Here is a 16,957-nt window from a genome sequence, read left to right as displayed (position 1 = left end):
TCGATTTTTATAATGAATTTTTACTGTTTCAGAACATGGTTACCAAGAGCAAATAAGAAAAGACGCTAAAAAAAAACTAAGTATGGGAGAAAGACGTCCATCTCCAGATTTGCTTCGTTTTCGCGCGACGATATGAAAACCTCAATATCTCCTTCGTCCGAACTCCGAATTGCGTAATTCCGGTTGCGTTGGAACCACAATGCGAAGAACTAAATTTCTCATGAAGACCACTTCACCCAGATCAGCCACTAATTTCAAACATAGCTCCAAAGTGGCTGCCAGTGCATGAACATGTGAAATTTCAAATTTAATAGTATGAAATCTTCACCTGCTGCTTCAGGCCTTCACCAAACACTTTGTAAGGACCTAATACACTTCCAAATGGTGTCCCACACGTCTGGATGCCTCTGTAACCATGCCAAATGACCAAAATACCCTTGACGTTGTGTAGTTGACCGTTTGACAATTCCAACTCTTCCAACTCACCAAACACTACCGCCACATCATCAATATGACTAATATGGTTGCCAACAATGACAACACTACTCCAGAATACCTCAATTGACCCAGTTGACCAACACTCATTTTCCGACTCACTCTTATCGAGTTCATCCCAAGTGGCCTTCATGGCATTCTTCTTCTTAAAGTTGTCATTAGACACCTTTTTGGCTTTTTAGAAGGGCTCTCATTGGCCAAATGTCCCAACTTTTTACAATTATAGCATTGGACATTTTTAAATTGGTGGTTTACTACTATGATTTCTCCTTAAAATGTTCTTTAATTTTTTAGCAAGGAGAACTACATCCTTGTCATCTTCATTGGGATCCTCATCATCCGATGAGGCCTTAAGAGCAATGCCCTTCTTCTTGGATTCATCATCCCTAAGATTCATCTTGTGTGTAATGAGAGATCCCATAAGCTCCTCAAGAGGAAGCTTTCTAAGGTCTTTCGCCTCTTGAATGGTGGTTACCTTGGGTTCCCAATTCTTTGGTAGAGACCTAAGAATCTTGTTTACCAAATCTACCGTGTGATACACTTTCGTGGGAGAATTTAAACCATTAACAATATCGGTAAATCTAGCATACATTTCAGAATAGACTTACTATCCATCATTTTAAATAATTCAAATTGCTGAGCTAGAAGGTTAAGCAATTTGTACCTTCATGTGTAACCTTCAAGGTCATCCATATCTCCTTCGCCATCTTGCATATTGATATCCGGTTGAATTCTTCCTTACTCAGTGAACAAAACAAATTTTTTTTTGCCTTCGAGTTGAGGGTGTGAGCATAGTTGTCTAGGGGTCTTAAAGCGTTAGAGGGCCTTCCTAAGCGTTTAGGCGAAAAGGCTGTCTCTAGGCGGCGGGCCTAGGTGACTTGTGCGTGCATGAAGATGACCATGGAGCATGGAGAGAGAGAGACTGCCTGCCGGTTGAAAAAAAAACATGTGGGCACAATTGGATAATTGTCACCCACCATCTATACTCTATTTTCTCTTTTCCTTCCTTATCCCTTTTATAATTTTCACCATTGTATTAAAACCAAATAATTTAGGTAAAACAACCAATTGACCAAGGAAGCAAGTAGTAGAGAAGGGTTCCGACTTTGGTTGCTTCGTCCCACGATGAAATATTCTCCCTTTCTTTCTTTCTTTCCTCCCCCCCTTTTTAATACAAGGCATGATCCCATGCATCACCCTGTATATAAACATTCCACACACCCAATCAAAACAGTAGAAAAGGCATTTAATCATATATAATCATAAAAAAACCAAGGCGTTCAATACAATAAGGCGGTGAATGCCTAGGTCCCTAAAAGAAGCCTTGTTGCCTAGGCGGTGCTTAGTTGACGCTTTGACAGCTATGGGTGTGAGCCTTCTTCTTGGTGGTTGTCCACTTGGACCCCGACATAGGTGTTGCAACTCCACCGGTGGGAGTGGTTGGCTATTTGTAGCCTTCCTCCACCATCTCCCAAATCTCATAGTCAAGACTGAGGAAGATACACATCTTCGCCATCCAATAATTGTAATTCGTCATTGAAACTTAGTGGATGAGTGATGGAGAGATATTCGGCTTGACCGTAGTTTGACGTTGCCATCCTTCTAAAGGTAAGATTCTATGTGTAGGAACTTTGCTCTAATACTAGTTGTTGTATTGTTGGCAACCTAAGAGGGGGTGATTTGGGTATGGGAGAATGAAGTGACCAATTAAAATTTAACTTTATCCAATGATGAACCTCAAGTGGTTGTAAGAAAGTGTGTGAAGACCAATGTGAGAAGGAGGGAAAGAGACAATTGAAATTTTGAAGAGGTTCGGCAACCCTGCCTACATTCACTACTAAGAGACCCCACTCTTGGACTTTCCACTATTCGATCAAATTGCCCAATGGTATTGATAAAGTCTTTAACAATTGTTTTACCGGGTTCACAATCAACCCTAGTGTTAAGTCTCACACTCAAACCTAGTGGTTTTCGGGGGCTCACCACTAAAAACCAATCTTCCAATGAAGATTATGATTAATTGCTCTCACAAAACCAAGTTTACAAATGAAGCACAAATCTATACTCTACAATGATAAGTATACAAATGAAAGTTGCACAACAATGATTCTCACAAATTAAGCTCTAAGACTCAAGAATTGATCTACCAATAGAGTTCACAAAGTAGAAACTCTCTCAAAACCCCTTTAAATTGAGGTCAAGGAATGGCCAAAAAAAGTTCCAAAGCTCTAATTTTAGTAGAGGACTAGCTATGATAGAAATACCTTTTTATAGTCATTAACAGCATCTGGGTGATCGCTGGTTGACTGGTACATCATCCGGACACAGTCCGGTTTCTTACCATCGTCCGTCCACCTCTAGCTTTAATGTGGACTGGTCTCACTGTTCGATCGGATGTCTTCCGACATACCTTTTTGGGGCCAGGACAGTCTGACTCTCGGCATTTTAGCTCCCACATGTGTTTGGTCATTTTGCCTTGTCTAATATACCAATTAAGGTCCATATGTTCACTTATGGTCATTTGTCTAGGCCCCCCAATTAAAGGTTATACCATTTAAGGTCTTTTGTGTGACTTAGAAGACTAAGTTCAATGGGTCTGAGAGCCTATGTGAGAACCACTTTACAACTTAGAAATTATTACAAATTAAAATAGTATTCCTATATCTTCACTACACCGAGTTGACACTTGTCCAGTTGAGCTCTTGTCTCATTCTCCAATGGTCTTACTGAAGTGAAGCTTGAGTTTTCATTTTGGATTTTCAATCTTCATGCCTCGGTTGGGCTTATAAAAATGAATGATCTTCAATTTGTGTAGATACTTAATGCCAATAGGCTTTCTGAACTGGTTATGATCTTTCAATAAAATATACCCACTTTATGCCACGGTTACCAAGCTTGAGAGGTCTTCCAAGTTTGTTGTAGCTTGACAACACACATTCCATTTGCTTTGGCAGAATTCCTACACACTTTGGAGCTTAGGAGAGTTACTTGATAAACCAATTCAGTTGAGCTATTTTACAATCAAGCACTGGTTAGAATCACTAAACACATTCAAATAATACAATGCCTCAACACACCATCAAGTATTTTGAGCATTTAAGGCCCATACTTGTCCTCCCTCTTCTAGTTTTGAATTTTATCAATGAGTTCTTATCGCCATTGACACTTGGGCAAACATAAACTCTCTTTATTTAATAAGCTGTGAAACTAGGTTCTCTTTTTAAACCTTCAAGCAGATCCCTTTTTTCAACTTGCCCTATTTTTAAGTACCTTATCTGCACTCAGAATATATTTTTCTTTGCTTGCTACTTTATTTTTCACATATTTGTGGTTACCTACCTGTCGACCTCTCTTCCACATGTTCCATATGTTCACCAACCCTCCTTCCCCTAAAAAGGAAAAAAAAAAAAGAAGAAAAAAAAAACATGAATTTTGAATCGTGAAATTGGATTAATAATCACTGAATTACAGAGGTGCTTATGGACTGATAATGAGTTTGGATTCTGATCAAGTTTAACTAAGTTCTGAATGGCCATATCAGAATTGACACCTATCTTGATCTGATGATCCAAACAAAGACCAACTGATCCAGTGAGAGAAAGGCTATAGTAACATTTGGTGCAACAGCTTATCCCCAAAGCTCAAGCTGTTAGGAAGAGCACACAACAATGTATAGCAACACCCCCCCACATGTGCAGGCCCATATACACATGGCTCTGCACGTGATACCAACACATGGCATTGAGGGTACAAAGCGCAGGGGCACAACACTCCCCCGCACCTACCAGGGATTGAACAGCGGCCTCCTGGCTCTTATACCATGTTACAACAGCTTATCCCCAAAGCTCGAGCTGTTAGGAAGGGTGTACAACAATGTATATCAACAACAGTGTACCGCAGCGTTATCTGATCCACCTGGTATGATGGATTGGATCTGTCCTGTCTGATTCCAATACTCATTGGTGGTCCAATAAATTAATGCTGATTTTTGGAATCATAAGTGTCATAATTTGAGAAGTTTTGACAAACTGATGTCTAGCAAAACTAATATGCTTGGGTTTCTGTTATTTATTTCCTTTTAATATTTATTGCCAGTAGAATAATTGCAACAGTCAATGTAGGAGGCCAGTCAGCATCAACGGGGCACACTTAGGCGCTGTCTACAATTTGAGACTGCAGAGGGTCGTAGAAATATTGTTGGGAGTTGTTGCGGTCAGAACCCAACAAATATGACTCCTGGTACTCCTACAGACTTGGGGGATATGGATTTATGTAATCTTGGACCAAGTGCTGGTTCCAGTCCAAAGCAACCACTCGATTTATCTCAACCTGCCCCTTCAAAGTTGTCTCACTCCCCAGTTCAAAATTCAGAAACTCGAGTTGATAAGGTTGATAAATCTGTTCGAGATTGTGGAAATGCTGCCGTAACAGCTCTAGTGCCAACTGGTATTGGCTTGCACTTAAATAGCATTGTCCATGCTTCGGCAAGGGTAACTGGTGTAAGTGCAACCATGAAATTAGTGGAAAAGAGTTATGTGAATGTACAAGAGCAGAAGTCATTTTGTGTTATTAACCATCATTTCCAGGACGACTCAAAGAGTAGCCCACTTCCATTGAGAATGATTGGAGAAATTTCATCAAATATTGATGATGATCGGCAAGAAAGTCAGGCCACACTTCTGGCAACTTCTGCCTCCTCTCAGTTACCTGACAACATGAAAGCTATGAAAAATTCTCAGCAGTTGAAACTCACGGAACACCACTCGATCCCAAGTCATAAAAGAAAATCTGCCTCCGAAAGTGCTGACATGTTCGAGGAGTTCAACCAACTGAGCCCCAAAAAGGGGAGGCAAGTTCACCTGATTATTCTCTGGAATTTAAATTTAATCTTGTCATTCTTCTTTTATTGGGGAAACTCTAATTAGGATTTTCATTATGTCCAGGAAGAAAGCATCATACAACAACCAGAATGAAGGTTGCAAACGTTGCAATTGTAAGAGGTCAAAATGCTTGAAACTGTAAGTGCCAAGAACATTTTCCTTAACATTCTTATTATTGGTTACAGTTCCTGATTTTTCTTATCCATTTTGGCAGTTATTGTGAATGCTTTGCGGCAGGAGTGTATTGTGCTGATCCATGTGCATGCCAGGAGTGCTTCAACAAGCCTGAATATGAAGACACAGTTCTTGGGACCCGTCAACAAATTGAGACCCGCAATCCACTTGCATTTGCTCCAAAGATTGTGCAGCGTGTCTCTGAGTCTTCAGCAAACAGTGGGGTAGTGAGCCCCTTCTCTAAACAAATCTAAGTATTGTCCTTTTGACTTCAAATTAAACTTAACGGTCAGAGTGTTTTCTGTAGGAAGAGAGTAACCGGATGACACCATCTTCAGCAAGGCACAAAAGAGGATGCAATTGTAAGAGATCATTGTGTTTGAAAAAGTACTGCGAATGCTTTCAGGTTTTGGCTCTCTTTGCTCACTTGTGTATAACACATTCACCATTTGGACTTTTTCTGATTGGACATTCCTATCTATCTGTTATGCCTTAAAGTCTGGTGTTGGATGCTCTGAAGCTTGTCGATGCGAAGGATGTAAAAATGTTTACGGTGTGAAGGAAGGTAAGAACTTAAACTACAAGTTTTCTTCTTCAACTTCATATATTATTTTCTTTAAACTAATTTAGTACTATTTCTAGTTTTATAAGTCCAGAATATAAAAAACTTACTTTCCATGTAGTAGCTGTATGGATAAGATGGATGTCACCAGAATACAAGTCAGAGCAGAAAACAAACACTAGTGCATTAGCTTCCTCTATCTGCGCAAGGTGCAGTCCTAGTGTTTTTCCTGAAGAAACCAGTGTGCTGAAAAACATAACCATGATGTAATCAACGAACAGTTTTTAAGTAATCACACTTAAAAGAAATATCTGCATTGATAATGAACAGTTTTTAGTTCTGGATTATGGAATGAGGCACAGGTTAATCCTCTCTATTCTTGTGTTCTTGAGCCCTATAATCATATGATTTTGGTAATGAGTGAAGATGGAACTCTCTTACTTTAATGGTTACTAAGGGGCATCATGCAAAATCACCTCCGAGAGTTGGCTTTCCTATTGACCTTTTCTTGCACAAGATACTGGTGAATTATCTTCCTCAAATTTAGTGAGAGGAAATCAACTTGATGCCTTATGCTTCATTCACTCTAGCATGACCTTCAGAAATGTTGTATCTTCCCATTTAAGGGTAAAGCAATCCCCAATTGGAAACTTTTAGGCTGTGTTTGGTATGCATTCTTGGAATGCATTCTAAGTCGATTTCGCATTCTCAGACGATAAAAACAACTATTTTTATCATTCGAGAATGCGAAATCGACCCAGAATGCATTCCAAGAAAGCATACCAAATGCAGCCTTAGTTTCTGAAGTTTCAACATTCAATATCTTAAGCACATTGGAGAATAATAGTACTGAACTATATTGATATCAGATATCTGCTAGGATGATGTTTCTGCACAAGTTCAATAAGGTCAGGTCAGATATTTGATTTGATAGTATGTGCATTTTGCCTTCCAATGCAATCTTTTTGATTAGGGCTGCCAACTCTCAGTTGTATTCACATTTGTACCGTATTGCCATCATCTACTGCAGTTTGCAATAACTTGGGATATTTATTTGGTTCCAGTTAGTCTTGTACTTATTCTTTGGATATTCGTGCTAGGCTCTAAATGGGTGTTGACATCAAATAGATGTTCTTTAAACTTTCTGGGCATGTGTCATGTGGTCAAAGTGTTGCTAACTTACATGGTAGTTAACCAGGAAGCAAACTGCCTTCTTTGAAGATCCAATGAGCAGACTTTTTTACAACACAAGTAAGAAGTTATAATACATAAAAAATGACTGATAACAGAAAGAGAGGAAAACAGGCGTATCAAAGGTGTTCTACTTTTTGCCCAACAGCACAAGAATTTTTTTAAAAGGAAGTCTTAGATGGAGAAGCTCCTTCCTAGAAAAGTGAAATTTGCAAGAAAAGGGGGTGGGTAGACCAACAGATGTGAGACAAACTGAAAGTAAAAGCTCCTTTAGCAAGGAAATGGGCCTTCCTATTGGAGGAACGGGGAATGAATCTAAACAACACAACAGAGAATAAGGAAACTGAGGACAGAATATCATCAACTATGGCTCTAGTAGCTCAATCTAAAGAACACACAGACAAGTTACAAGCATCTACTACAGGTTGGCAATCACTAAAGATAACCATCGAAGATAGTTCGATGGCCATAGTGAGCAGAATTCCATCCCAGATTTCCTCAGCTTCCATAGCTGATCAGAGAAACTGATCCCAGTAGTGCACTTAGCTGCAACAGGGGAGCCCACTGGAGACTTGACAATAATTCCTCTACTTCCTTTCCACGAATCAGCCTTCCGGGCCTCATCTGTGGAGATAGTAAAGAGCCCAGGAGGCAGAGAAAGAGCAAAAGAGCTACCAGAACCAGGTACCAAAATTGAAGGATCAGAGCTAGTAATTCACACATGTCCCTCAACGACAGTAGCAGAAGTAGCAGTCAAGACACTATGCAAATCTGGGTCAATGTGATTGAAAACCATGTTATGGGCTTTCCAAATCTGGCACAAAATAGAAGATCATGAGATATGGAAATCAGAGGAATTAGGAACATCCTTAAACTTAGTAAAAAGATAGTTCAACCATTCTTTAAAGCACTCACAGTGGAATTCCTGGACATTGAAACAGAGAGGAGATACTAACTAAATAGAAGCTGTAAATGGACACCTAAAGAGAGCATGAGAGATGGTCTTCTAAGCACTATTGCACATAGGACAAGTGGCATTAGAAGTTAATTTCCTTACAAACAACTGATGTTTTACAGCTGTAAATACTAGAAGAGAGAAAGAGAGGAGAACTGGAGAAGAGAAGAGAACCCCTTCATTCATTATATATAGAGAGTGATTTAGGATACAAGAAAACCGAAATACCCAAACTACCCCTAGAACAGAATCGATACATGAAACAGTCCTACTAACACTCCCCTTCAAGATGGAGCATAGATATTAATCATGCCTAGCTTGTTACAAATATAATCTACTCTAACACTCCCCAAAGACTTCGTAAATAAATCTGCAAGTTGTTCTCTTGTACGAACATGGCTAGGAGAAATGAGTCTTTGTTGCAGCTTCTCTCGAACAAAGTGACAATCTACTTCAATGTGTTTCGTTCTTTCATGAAACACAGGGTTTGAAGTAATATGAATAACAACTTGATAATCACACCATAGTTGCATAGGACAGTCATCCATAAATCTAAGCTCAGTTAGCAACTGTTTCACCCACATCAATTCACATGTAACATGTGCCATGACTTGATACTCTGAATCGGCACTGGATTGAGCCATAATAGTCTGCTTTTTTACTTTTCCATGACACAAGAGTTCCTCCTATAAATGTGTAATAACCAGTAGTTGATCTTCTGTCAGCAGGAGAGCCAACCCAATTAGCATCAGAAAAACCCTCAACTCGACTATGTCCATGATCCGAGTAGAGTACACCACGTCCAGGAGCCTTCTTGAGGTACCTCAAGGTACGTATGACAACCTCCCAATGAGATGTACGAGGAGCAGATAGAAACTGACTCATGACACTGACGGGGAAGGCAATGTTAGGTTGAGTCACAGCCAATTAGTTTAGTTTCCCAACAAGCCTCCTATACTTCTCAGGCAAGGTACTAAAACTCGGGTCTCAGTACCAACTCGACCCTTGGAAAAACCGAGTCGAGTCGAGATCTCGCCGAGTTGGTGCATTTTTTTTTTCCGACTTAAAGCCTCAACTTGGTGGGTTTTAGGCCTAGTTTGGGTCTGAAACTTGGTATTCAGCCTATTTTAGGCCATTTAAACACAATGATGCTATCAGATTTTGTAAAAACAAAGTCCAAATATGAGTTTCAATTCGGACCATAGGTTGGTAGGCGATGACGTACTAAAATACCCTACTCTACACATAATTTAGTAATAGAAAGCAAGCAAAACATTCAATTAATAGCTAAACAACTTAAATAAGAATTAGAAATGTTAAAGTGATACATCAAACTGTTTAATAGTGCTACAACTATCATCACATAAAATGACTTTGAATCAAGTATTCAGCCCCCGCTAGTGTCACATAGTCTTCCCATGACATAGTGTTGTTGTAATGTTGCATATAGTGCTCCACAGGACCACAACAAGCATATAAGAGTTTTGTCAAGTTAGGTAAGTAAATACATAGTAGATGGGTCATTTCCGTCGAGATCTGAGATCTCGCCGAGATATGTCGAGTTCTGTCGAGTTAGGTAAGTAAATACACAGTAGAAGGGTCATTTCCATGGGTCAACCCGAGATTTTGACCCGAGATCCGAGATCTCGCTGAGATATTGCACTTTTATGTACCGTATGCCATCTCGTCTCTGTTTCTCAGAAAACCAAGAAACTCGCCGAGATCTCGCCGAGTCGAGACGAGTTTTAGAACTATGTTCTCAGAATCATTAAGAACATCACCACTATCAGTTGTAAGTTTTGAATTAGGATCCATCGGAGTATCTAGAGGTTTAGAGTTTAGACCCTAGCAATCCTGTCTCTGAAAGAAGGTCCATAGCATATTTTCATTGTGAGAGCGAAATCCCTTTCCTAGACTGAGCAACTTCAACACCCAGAAAGTATTTCAATCTTCACAAATCTTTGGTTTGAAACTTCTGTTGTAAGTGCATCTTCAACTTTTCAATTCCTTAAGAGTTATCTCCTGTAATGACAATACCATCCACATTTACAATAAGAAATATTCTTCTTGCATCAGAATGCTTGAAAAATACAGAACGATCACTATTACAATGTGTCAGTCCAAATTCCAAAACTACTTCAGTGAACCGACCAAACCAAGCTCTGGGTGACTTTTTGAGCCCATACAAGGATTTCTTCAACTTACACACCATCCCATACTCCCCCTGAGCAATAAACCCAGGAGGTTGCTCCATATATACCTCTTCTTAGAGATCACCATGTAAGAACGCATTCTTAACATCCAATTGAAACAGAGACTAGTGATGAATGACAGCAAGAAAAAGTAAGATACGAACAAAAGTGAGCTTAACAATAGGAGAGAAGGTGTGCAAATAGTCAACACCATACACTTGGGCATAGCCCTTTGCTACAAGTCGAGCCTTCAAGCGAGCTAGAGAGCCATCGGGATTCACCTTCACTACAAAGACCCATCTGCAACCAATTGCTGATTTACTAGAGGGTACTGGAACAAGATCCCATGTCTGATTGGTCTCCAAAGCTAACAATTCCTCAACCATAGCAGCCCTCCAGCCAGGATGAGATAGTGCCTCTGTAACAGACTTAGGAACAGGATGTTGTTTAAGAGTATTCAAGCAAGAATTGAAAGAAGTGGATAAACCAGAATATGACACAAAGTTAGATAAGGGATATTGGGTACAACTCCGAACACCCTTACGAAAAGCAATAGGAACATCAAGGTCAGAAGGAACAACATAAGAAGAATTACCCGGGGTAGGATCTGCCGGCAAAGAAGATGAGGGTGAAGCCGGAGCAGGGGGAGCCCACACCTAATGGTGATGACGTTGGTACACAACAACTGGTGGCAGCAGCGGTGGAGATGGCAGCTGTGGTGGAGGTGGAGAAACCTGTGGAGTAGAAGGCTGAACAATATAAAGAGGAAGATCATCATCCAATGTAGAGTCAGCAACAGGAGAAACTGTATAAGGAGTGGACTCAAAGAAGGAAACATGACCAGTAACAAAATACTTTTGTAACTCAAAGGAAAAACAACGATAGCCCTTTTGAGTTCGGGAATAACAAACTAACATGCATTTAAGGGCCTTGGGATCCAACTTGGATACACTTGGACGATGATCACAAGTGAAACAAACACTACCAAAGACATGTGGTGGTAAGGCAAATAAGGGAGCAAAAGGAAACAATAGAGAATGAGGTATCCCACCACGTAAGATAGAGGACGGCATGCGGTTGATTAGATAACAAGCTGTTAAAACAGCATCAGCCCAAAAAGGTTTGGCCATCCTCATCTCAAATAAAAGAGACCGAGTGACCTCCATCAATTGTCTGTTTTTCCTTTCTGCCACACCGTTTTGTTGTGGGGTGTCGGCATAGAAAGACTGATGTATAATGCCATGGTGAGTCATAAACTCAGTAAAGGGAGCAGAAAAATATTCCTTGGCATTATCACTACGAAGAACACGTAAAGGAGTACTAAATTGAGTGTTAACTTCATTCACAAATGCACAAAAAATATAAAACAACTCATAACGATTCTTCATTAAGTAAAGCCAAGTAACCCTGGAATAGTTATCAACAAAAGTTACAAAATAACGAAATCCCAATTTAGAAACAATAGGACAAGGACCCTATATATATGAATGAACTAAAGCAAAAGGTTAATTAGTCCTTGGACTTACTCTGGGGGGGATAGCTTACACGATGTAGCTTCCCAAACTGACAAGACTCACAATGTAAACTAGAAATAGACTGAAAACGAGGATCTAAAATCCATAAACTCTGTAATGATGGATGACCCAAGCGATAATTTACTTGATGAGGAGAGAAGCCAAACTCGAACATGCCACAGATAAGGTCTCTTCAAGTAGGTATAACCCTCCCGACTCATGACCTCCACCAATCATCTTCTTCGTCATAAGGTCCTGAAAGACACATGAATCAAAGAAAAAGTTTACAGAACAGTTATGAGTTTTAGTAAGCTTAGTAACGAACAGAAGGTTAAAAGGGAACTCAGGTAAATAGAGAACAACAGAAAGGGATAATAAACGAGTGGCCTAAACAATGCCTATACCAGTTACTTTAGCCAAAGAACTATCATCTAAGGTAACATTAGAGGATGATGCACGAAAGGAAGAAAATATACCTGAGACCATGGTCCGAAGCTCTTGAATTAATGATCCAGGGGCGAGGTGCAATCGAAAGACATGCAGTGGCATTACCTGTCTAACTAAAGGTAGCAGTAGAAGGCTGGGAAGACCGAGGGATCTGGAACTGAGTAAAGCGAGCATAATCCTCATCAGACATCGTCACTGTCTTACCCTCAGAAGGTGATGAATCAGTAGACTCAGTAATGGCAACAGAATTGGCAAACTGTTGCTGTGGTGGTTTGCTATGAAGATTCCAACAAAAGCGTTGAATATGCCCAGTACGACCACAGTGGTGACATGTCCTCACCATGCCTGAAGAATCTGAACCAGAAGTGGGAGTTGAAGTAGGAGCTTTCCCAGAGATAGGGGCTTTGCCAGAACCACCCCCACGGCTACGACTACCACCAATCCCTGTCCCACTACTAGGACCTTGGTAAGGTGTGAGAAAGGCCAAGGCCGAACTATCTACAGTGGTGGAATCATGAGAAGACTCACGAGATACGTGTAGAACTCGTGAAAAAGTGTCCGAAAGTGTGGCTACCTTATCACCACCAAGTATCTGAGAATGAACAGAGTCAAACTCCTTCCCAAGACCTCCCAGAAATCCCATGACTGCGAGTTGCTCTCACTGGTTCTGCATCTGTTGGACATCAGCAGTGATAGGAAGTAGGGAATTCAGCTCCTCATACATCCTCTTAAAATCAGCAAAATACTGGGTCAAGGGACGACCCTTTCGATCAGCCCTGTAGAAATATTGAGATAGCTCATAGATACGAGATAAGTTGTTCTGGCCAGAATACAAAACATGTAGATAGTCCCATAGTTCCTTGACTGTATCAATATGAGTTACCAGGTCAACAATCTTGTTGTCCATAGAGTTCAGCAGCTGCCCCAAGATGCGTGCATCAATTGTATCCCTACCAACCAGCACTAATCTAACAATCTTCTTCCATTATTGGAAGTTGTTGATGCCCTCCAACTTCTTCTCAATAATACGGTTAGATGAAGAGGATATAACCTCACTAACAGCAGTTTTCGATGAGTCACCCATTTCATCAAACACAAAGGATGCAAAAGGAAAAGAAGAAACCTGAGAAAATCGATTTTAGCTTCTAGAATCCCCAAAAACGATCTCAATACCTTGAAGTTGATGCCAAAAGCCCAAGACCTTGAAGCAAGCTTGATGTCTTCCTTCCAATGTGATAAGAATCACCTTCCAAGCAACCAAAACTTGATTTCAGGCCCAAACCAGAAAAGTCGATCTTAAAATTTCAAAATCCTGACAAAACCCTGATAATGTCGATCTCAGCTGCTGCCCCCAGAAATCGATCCAAAAACATGATCAGACTTGCTTTCTATACTCTTGAATGTATCCTCCACCTCATAGATCAATAAACCACCATAAAAGAGACCTAGTTCTCAATCTTCAGCCATGAATTAGTCTCTACACAGTACGAAAATGCAGTATAGGGTGCTGCACCCCTTTCAAACCAAAGAACTGAAGAAGCTCTCAAAACCCAATAAAAATAGAATCAATCAATGATGATTGAGACCTCAGAAGGAAAGAGACAAGATACTAGGAAGGTTGTAGCAGTCCCTAGAGATCTTGTTCTGATACCATGTAAATGCTAGAAGAGAGGAAGAGAAGAGAAGAGAGGAGAAGAGAAGAGGAGCCGATAGGTTGTGTACCCTTGGGAGATTTTCACTTAGTGTGAGAGCTACCCCTTCATTCATTATATATAGAGAGTGACTTAAGATACAAAAAAACAGAAAATACCCAAACTACCCCTAGAACAGAATCGATACATGAAACAGTCCTACTAACAACAGCAATAGCATTAGAACAGCAACGGCAAACAAAAAATTTAATCTTTGGAATTAACTTCAGTGCCCACAACTGAGCCCAAAAAGGTTTAATTAAAGAAGTAGCTAAATTCAAGGAGGCTAAAGAAACATTATAAGCAGACCTAACCGTAAACAATCCAGATTTTATATGGGCCCATGCCCAGCAATCCTCCTTTGAGGAAACACAAATAGGGATTTGTGAGATAGCACTAACCTCAGAGGCTGAGAAAAGGGATCTAAGGAGAGCAACATTCCAACATTTCTGAGGAAGTCAAATAAGATCAGAAACTTTAGAAACAAAAGGATGGGAAGGGATGCTAAAGATACGTCCCCTAGGAAGAGATGGAATCCATCTATCCTTGAAAACAAATGTTGAACACCCATTCCCAATTCTCCTACAAAGCCCCTGACAAAGCAAATCCCTACCCTTTAATAAACTACACCATGTCCAGGAACAATTAGGTCCAGAAGAAGCCTCAAGAAGAGGAGATAGGAAGTATTTCCCCTTAAAAACCTAAACCCATAAGGCAGTCTCATATGCAACAGCCTCCAAAATTGCCTGGCCAGGATAGCGAGATTAAAACTTATGATGTCCCTAAATCCAAGATGCTCATCCCACTTGCTTTGACAAAGTTGGTACCATTTAATCCAGGATACCCTCTTACCATCGCTACTCTCCCACCAAAACTGTCTAATAATCTTAGATAATTCCTTAAACAAGCCAACAGGGAGTAAAACCATTGACATATAATAGGAGGGAAGAGCACAGGCAACAGATTTGATAAGAATCTCCTTCCCAGTGGTAGGAGACTCTCTTTCCATCCAGAAAGCCTTTTCTGGAATCTTTCAATAATATGTGCAAACAAATGTTTTTTAGAATGTCTAAAATTAGTAGGCAGTCCCAAATAGTTTACCGAAATCAGAGACCTCCTTAAACCCAGTGGCAAGGGGCACCTCCCCCCTAATTGAAAGAGGGGTACTTGGATTAAACCAAATACCGGTCTTAGATATACATTAAGCATCTGGCCAGATACAAGGCAATAGTCCTGAATAAGGGAAGCGGTTTTCTGGCTCTCAAGAGTTCCAGCCTTAGAGAAGATTAAGCAGTCATCTGCAAAAAGGAGATGGGAAATAGTGGGTCCAGATCTGCTAGTCCTAACACCAGAAATTTCTTTGCACCTCTTAGCCCTAATCATGTGACAGGAAAATACCTCCTGGCATAAGATGAAGAGATAAGGGCTAATAAGAGGACACCCTTGCCTAAGGCCTCTATGAGTGCGGAACTGACCAATGATAAAACCATTTAATCTGATATGATATGACACTGTAGAAACGCACTGCATAATCCAATTAACCCAAGTAGGATAGAAGTCAAGCCTGAACTTAACATGTTTTAAATAGGGCCATTTGACTCTATCATAAGCTTTACTTAGATCCAACTTAATGGCCATAAAACCCTTCCTAGCTTTAGAGAGGTGCATTTGGTGCAAGACTTTATGGGCTACATACACATTATCTGAGATGGTCATAGAGGGGACAAAGGCACTTTGAAATGGGCATATGGGTTTTAAACAGAAGACTAATTGGTCTAAAACGGTGCAGTTCACGGGGATTCTTTTACTTGGGCACAAGGACTATAATAGTGCGGTTAAAATCTTTAATCATGTGCCCGAGTATTAAAAAACCATTGGACAGGCTTTGACTACATCAGTGCCTATAAAGTGCCAGTGAATGTGGAAAATCTTTGCTGCCAGGCCATCTCTGTCTGGGACTTTAAGAGCCCCAATTTGGAATGTAGCTGATTTAATTTCGTCATAGGAAAAAGGGGCAACATGCTTACTGTTATGCACATCAGCGACTCTAGGTTCAACACATTGCAACAGGTCCAAAATATTGGAATGATTGGAGGATGCAAATAACTGGGAAAAATGATCTAAGAAGAGTTGAGACACACCTGATTCAGTTGTTACACATTCACGAGAACCATTATGGATTCGAGATATATGGTTAAGTTGCCTCCGAGTTGTGGCAGTGTGGAAAAAAGTCGTATTTTTATTGCCTTCTTAATTCTTATATCCCCTGAATTCTGGATCTTTGAGCCCAATACTGCTCTTCTATAAGTAGGGCCCCTCAAGCTTCTGTGTAAGGGTAATCTCCTCTTGTTGAAGCAGCGCCCGCTGTGGATGTTTCTGTAGGTTCTCCAAGTCCTCAGTTAATAGAATAACTACTTTTTGGCCATTTTTGAAGACCTCAGAACTCTACCACTGAAGTTTGTATCCAGAGTCCTTAAACCACCTAGCTAGCGCGCTCCTCATCTCAATGCTACACTTCGGCAGCTACGAACTAACACGCTTCAGAAGAGAAGCTACATCCACTACCTGCATTCACCCTGACAGGCTAACCCGAGTGTACCAAGGGACTTACTGACCGAACCTGCTCACTAATGTGACTCTAGACAAAAAATTTCACCCGATCACCTCAATGTCCCGCTTGGAAAGCTCTCCTCTACCGTGCCCTAGCCTAGCCCCTCCGACTCAAATTAAAGGACGTAGACCCCTGAAAGTTCATTTGCCATGCCTGTGATACAACCTGAGGTAGTTTGGGGTGTCCAATCCACTTAGATTCGAAGAAGAATTGCCGCTGATGACGTTTGCCCAAGGAAGAAACCA

At 40.5% G+C, this 16,957-nt stretch overlaps 1 protein-coding gene across 4 annotated transcripts in view; it reads left to right on the top strand.

Annotated features, from left to right (window-relative positions):
* LOC122669080 (protein tesmin/TSO1-like CXC 2) overlaps positions 1–16,957 on the top strand; it is a 39,183-nt gene that overhangs the window by 15,227 nt on the left and 6,999 nt on the right. For 3 of the 4 annotated variants that reach the window (XM_043865731.1, XM_043865729.1, XM_043865728.1), the window contains exons 4-8: positions 4,617–5,344; positions 5,439–5,513; positions 5,590–5,776; positions 5,857–5,955; positions 6,048–6,114. In XM_043865731.1, coding sequence (XP_043721666.1) covers positions 4,617–5,344; positions 5,439–5,513; positions 5,590–5,776; positions 5,857–5,955; positions 6,048–6,114 — 1,156 coding nt within the window. The remainder of the gene's footprint in view (positions 1–4,616; positions 5,345–5,438; positions 5,514–5,589; positions 5,777–5,856; positions 5,956–6,047; positions 6,115–16,957) is intronic. The other variant, XM_043865730.1, reaches the window with a different exon arrangement.

Source organism: Telopea speciosissima, chromosome 7 (assembly GCF_018873765.1).
Source record: "Telopea speciosissima isolate NSW1024214 ecotype Mountain lineage chromosome 7, Tspe_v1, whole genome shotgun sequence".
In the NCBI taxonomy this organism is placed as follows: domain Eukaryota; kingdom Viridiplantae; phylum Streptophyta; class Magnoliopsida; order Proteales; family Proteaceae; genus Telopea; species Telopea speciosissima.
This window is presented reverse-complemented; position numbering and strand designations above follow the sequence as displayed.